Source organism: Limulus polyphemus, unplaced genomic scaffold, assembly GCF_000517525.1.
Source record: "Limulus polyphemus unplaced genomic scaffold, Limulus_polyphemus-2.1.2 Scaffold2965, whole genome shotgun sequence".
NCBI classification, from domain to species: domain Eukaryota; kingdom Metazoa; phylum Arthropoda; class Merostomata; order Xiphosura; family Limulidae; genus Limulus; species Limulus polyphemus.
The window spans coordinates 26,306-32,161 of record NW_013668575.1 but is presented as its reverse complement, the minus strand read 5'-3'; the positions used below and the strand labels follow the sequence as shown (position 1 = coordinate 32,161).

Genomic DNA, 5,856 nt, shown 5'->3' with positions numbered 1-5,856 from the left:
AGTGGTTTCGAATGGTGTTTCTCACACCTCCAAAAGTTGAAGCCCGAGTAGTAGTTTCGTATGGTGTTTCTCACACATACAAAAGTTGAAGCCTGAGTAGTAGTTTCGTATGGTGTTTCTCACACCTCCAAAAGTTGAAGCCCAATTAGTAGTTTCGTATGGTGTTTCTCACACCTCCAAAAGTTGAAGCCCGAGTAGTAGCTTTGTATGGTGTTTCTCACACCTCCAAAAGTTGAAGCCTGAGTAGTAGTTTCGTATGGTGTTTCTCACACCTCCAAAAGTTGAAGCCCAATTAGTAGTTTCGTATGGTGTTTCTCACACCTCCAAAAGTTGAAGCCCAACTAGTAGTTTCGTATGGTGTTTCTCACACCTCCAAGTCCTTATGGAGGTGAGTATCCAGGACTAGGACTGGCGTCCTAGTCCAGACACTGGTGGTGCATGTTTTGGTGTGATGGGCATTCGAACCCGCAACCTGCAGATTGTGAGTCAAGTGCCCTAACCACCTGGCCATGCCAGGCCTATATCTGTTATGAAAATATATCATATAATACCACTATAATAGTTTAAATAAACAAAGTACAGGACACAATATCACTGATAAACTACTGATCCGTTGTTTAGTTAACAGTACTAGGTTCACAACAATTGTAACAAACAATGACCCCACATAGAACAGTGTCACAAAATTACCTGTAATAAGTTAACACCACTTTGTTCACTACAGTTATGAGGAATGAAGATGCAGCATACAGAACTGCCGACAGGATTTTGGATAACAGTGGAACAGGGGTCTTTGATGTTATTTCTTCTTTACGTATATAAATATTTACGACATCACACTCTGAGTCATGGCTGCTCTTGGTAGACATATTCACTGAATTAAAAAACAAAATAAACTTACACAAGAAGTAATGTTAGAATCATCCACACAACATTTTAATCCAAGCCTACATTATCTCTGTTTTTGCCAATACTAAAAGATGCTATTGGGAAATAGAACCTCAGTTTTTTTTTTATTAAAACTGTTATTCATTTTTGTAATAATGTTACTTTAGTTAAAATCTTTTATGAGAGAAATCGTTCTAGATCACTAGTGTTCTTTCAATTTCTTTTTTTTAACACAAAAATCAGAAAAATAATCCAATATATTTCACTCAATGATATTATGTGTACAAAAAGATAAAATGAAAATGCTGACTAGACTCCTTTCATGTACATGTACCTACCTTCGAATTATGTTGTTTTTTTTGTATCTTTCAGCAAACACTGTTTCTTATGATGGCTCACTAGAACTATAAAGTTAATAATATTACAAACTTAAAAAATTTAACTACTAAGGTGGAAGATTACAGATCATCAAGATATTTGGTTAATGAGGATATCTGAAAATCAAAAACAGTCATATGAGAAAAAGGTTAGCTGATAATATTAAAACAAAAAACAGTTAGTAGTTCTTTAAACGCATTAAAGGTAAACATGATGTTAAATGGAACTGGGTTATTGAAGATGTATTACTGAAGATTATGGGACGATTGAGTTGCTAAATTGTTATTTTACTTCCATTTTCACAGTATTCCAGATTCTGCAAAATTACTTGTGGAAAATCATGCCATTATCTTGGCTGTTGCAGTACCGATTGACAAGTATCTTGCACGAAATGACGGCACTTTCTGCCACAACAAGCAAGTTTGTCTTTCTATAATTCTTACAGCCACGTTTTTGTTTGTTTGTTTTTGAATTTTGCGCAAAGCTACACATGAGCTATCTGCACTAGCCGTCCCTAATTTAGCATTGTAAGACTAGAGAGAAGGCAACTAGTCATCACCACCCACTGTCAACTCTTGGGCTACTCTTTTACCAATGAATAGTGGGACTGACCATCACATTATAATACTTCCACAGCTGTCCCTAATTTAGCAGTGTAAGACTAGAGAGAAGGCAACTAGTCATCACCACCCACTGTCAACTCTTGGGCTACTCTTTTACCATTGAATAGTGGGACTGACCATCACATTATAATACTTCCACGGCTGAAAGGGCGGGCATGTTTGGTGTGACGGGGATTCGAACCCACGATCCGCAGACTGCGAGTCAAGCACCCTAACCACCTGGCCATGCCGGGCCTAAACCAAAAGAAATGATTAAAATATATATATATATATAAAATGGGACAATGTGCTACTTTGGGAATATATTTAGATTTGAGGGTAGGTTGGTAGAGATCATGATGAGTAATAAAATAAAACTGGGTATACGAGTGTCTCAAGCTTGGTATTTCTGGTGTACAAAAAACATAATACTTTTCATTGTGAAGGAGACCCATTGACACAACATCACCAAAGTTTGTCCCCTCACAACCCTCGGTTATAGCTCTATCATAATCCTCATGTTTTACCCGCAGCACACTTCATTTTGAAAATACCCAAATTAAATCTCGCATATTCAGCTAAGCAGGCAAACAAAGCCGAAACCAGGAAGACAGTACAAAGAGAATACCTCCAAAATTCATAATAAAATTCACTGCCCTTACCATCACAATTAATAATTTGCAGGATCATACAGTTGACCAAGTAGGAATATGTCTTTGAGAATCAGTTTTTTTTCACACGTTTCAGTCTATAAGGATTTATCAAGAAGAACATTTGAACATAACTTAAAAATATACAGAAGTCAAAATGCTAATGAACCAATACTTAAAGGAAATGACCAAATACACATAAAAAAAAGTTCTTTTCGTCAAATACTAGAAATAGGATGGTCATTCTCCATACATATATTGTTACTAGATTATAATTAATTTTAAGAAAACATGTTCATAAAACATTTATTTAAATATAATTTTGAGAAGACAAAATAAATCATCATTTCCCGTCATATGACAGGCATTTAGCTTGTATATAAACTTAATATTAGCCCTGAAATTGCTAGAGAAATGTTCGGAAGTTTAAAAAATTATAGGGCTCCTCAGCCAAATAATATGTTTTCTAAGGGCAGTAAAAGAGGTTAAGGATTTCATAAGTAAGTCCCTCATTTATATTACTTACGAGTCTTTGAGTATTGGCCATTTACTAGAAGATCGGGAGCTGGCTAAAGGAACATCTACTTTTAAGCATGGCGATCAGCACTGTCCAAGTAATTATAGGTTAATTAATCTTATTTCTATGGAGGTAAAAATCTTTGAGGGCTAATGAAAGATGCTTTGAAAAGTCACCTAACAGAATTTACAGTTTTGTTAGACAATAAGCACAATTTCACACAAAGGAAGACTTGTTTCATGAATCTTTTGCATTTCTTCAAAGATGTCACTGCTTATGTTGATGAAGGTAAAGGTGTGAATTTTATATGCTTGAATTTTTAAAAGGCTTTTGACAAAGTGCCACATAAAAGAGTAGCAAAGAAAATTATTTCTGTGGGTGTACGATATAAGTTTGCCCAATGGATTAAGGATTAATCAGAGGAGATGAAGCAAAGGATTGTAATAAATATAGTTCAGTCAAACTGGACCGGAGTTACAAATGAGTACCTCGGGGCTCTACACTGGGACCTTTACTCCTTTTGACATACCTCAATGATATGCTATGTTACAAAGCGATTTGGATCCTTTGACATATTGGGCAAATAAATGATAGATAGCATTTAATTATGCAAAGTGAAAGATAATGCACAAAGGTTACATGTACCCTAACTTAAACCATAATTAACACCTTGATGGAAAACAACTCAGTAGCATTATGGGAGAAAAGGATCTTGGTGTTTTGGTTGATCATTCTCTTAAAAGCCTACCAGGCAGAGTGTTGTAGTCAGTGGGAAAGCAAGTACGAATGTCTTCAGATATAGTAAATGCAACAGTAACGAGAAACTTCAAATGAGGACTTGATGAGTATTTGAAAAGTCCGGGTAGATGAGTGTTTCATAAGAGAAAATTCTAGCCACAATCTCAGAAGAGAAAAAAGCTTAAAATATAATACAGTAGCGAGTATAGCAGCCCCAAGATTACTCCATTTTGCTTAAATAAAGAGCCCCCTTCAACCCCTGAGGAACCATTTAAAGCCAAGTGTTGCCCTATGTATTACATAAGGATCCCAAATGTTTTTGGGTGAAAAAATACTTAGCTTACATGTTGTGATACAAGAAACATTAAACATGCTAATCTACAGATAGTGACTTCCATGTACAGTCATTTAACCCAACATCAAAATAAATTAAACTATGGTGCAAGCTTTTCAACTGTTAGAAATAACCAATTTTAAGGTTACATGAAATCAAACTAACATCTAAACTGCAATAATTGAAAATTAAATAAGGGTAACATTCTACTAATTATTAAGGTCGTACTCCATTTTGTAATACAGGCTTATGCAAAAATTCCATCTACAGAACAACAGTTAATTAGCATTATACATGCAGACTTTTTACCAAAACTCTTTGCTTCACACATGTTAATGTACAGGGCCAAGTACTGAAATATTCTTATTCAATAAACAAGTGCAGTACTTTGTGTAAAACTGCTAAATTTTATGTCCAGTTTTTGTTGCTTTTATAAGATGGAATATCTATTTGACTTTTGTGTTGTTGTTTTAGATTTTTGGTTTATTGAGTGATGAACTCAGTAGGCCAAATCACTTTATGTCTTGTACATCTTCTGGTCGTATATAACATTTTGGTAAAGTATAAAGTGCAGAGATATGCATTTAGTATGTTTCCAGATTTTAAAAAAATTAGTATGAGAGGCTTAAAAACTTGGTATTTATAATCCTCTGAAGCCTAGCAGAAGAAGTAGAGATAATTTAGTTCATCATAACATGCTTTAAATTATTAGAGGTTTGAAATTACTATTTATGCTCACGTAATGGAATATTCAATTTGGTTTTAAAAACTTAAATATTGAATGTATCATGTATGCTTTGGAAGAAAAGGTCCAAACTTATTTTTTGGAGAATTATTTTCATTTAACTTATGAACTTGTCAAGTGGCTTAACTGATAAGATGATCAGTGCAATTATTTTTTAATTTTATTATGTTTAAATTTTTATCCAATAAATATATGACAAAGGGCTAAATTTAGTTTGTGTTCCCTGCTTTTCTTCAATTCTTGGAACTGGAACTTGGAAGGATTACCTCAAGTTCGACAAGTGAACAACTAAACATTGATTATATTGATGAAAACTAAGTTAGTTGTAGAACTTAAGTATATATTTATATTATATAATATTAATTATCTATAACGAACTAAACCTTTACTTAAAATATTATCAATAATTATTACTCACCATTCCAAGGTCTAAGTTAACTTAGGCGGCAACTATACAAGTATACTGTCGGCGTATTGTTTTCTAACTTTTATAGTTATATCTGTAACTAAGTCTAAAGCTGTTTCTGGCTAACCACATTAATTAATAGTAATATACTAATACCACTTTAGGCCTAAACGTACAAGTCGCACACCAAATAATACTCTAGCCAACAAATATATTTCAAAACTTAATCTTATTTAAAGACGAGTACCAAACTAAATGGAAAAGTCTTTGTCACGTGACATAGTATGAATGTTTTAAACACATGTCTTGTAGTCTTGGTTACTGATTCTGCGTAAAATTAACATCCATCATATGTTAGACCCCTACAAATCTACAGAATGTCAAACAGCAGTTGAGGAGTGGTTTGTAAAGGAAAAAACAGTAAAAAAGTATTTCTGGAAATTTGTAACACACGTGTTTTAAGGGTTAACCTTGGGTTGTACTATAGCGACCTATAAATAGTCAAATAATGGTTGGAAACGGCTTGAATGGGTAATGAAGAAAAACTTTAACATAAGTTTAACATAACAGCAAATGTACAACGTTTCGACAAGATTTT

The 5,856-nt window shown here is 33.9% G+C and overlaps 1 protein-coding gene across 2 annotated transcripts in view; it reads right to left on the bottom strand.

The window, feature by feature from the left end:
* LOC106468328 (UDP-N-acetylglucosamine/UDP-glucose/GDP-mannose transporter-like) overlaps positions 1–5,569 on the bottom strand; it is a 29,651-nt gene extending 24,082 nt beyond the window's left edge. Inside the window, exons 1-3 of one of the 2 annotated variants that reach the window (XM_022396665.1) lie at positions 5,271–5,569; positions 1,227–1,292; positions 691–874 (exon numbers count right to left, since the gene is read on the bottom strand). In XM_022396665.1, coding sequence (XP_022252373.1) covers positions 691–869 — 179 coding nt within the window. In that variant the 5' untranslated portion in view covers positions 870–874; positions 1,227–1,292; positions 5,271–5,569. The remainder of the gene's footprint in view (positions 1–690; positions 875–1,226; positions 1,293–5,270) is intronic. The other variant, XM_022396664.1, reaches the window with a different exon arrangement.
* Between the last annotated feature and the right edge of the window lie 287 nt (positions 5,570–5,856).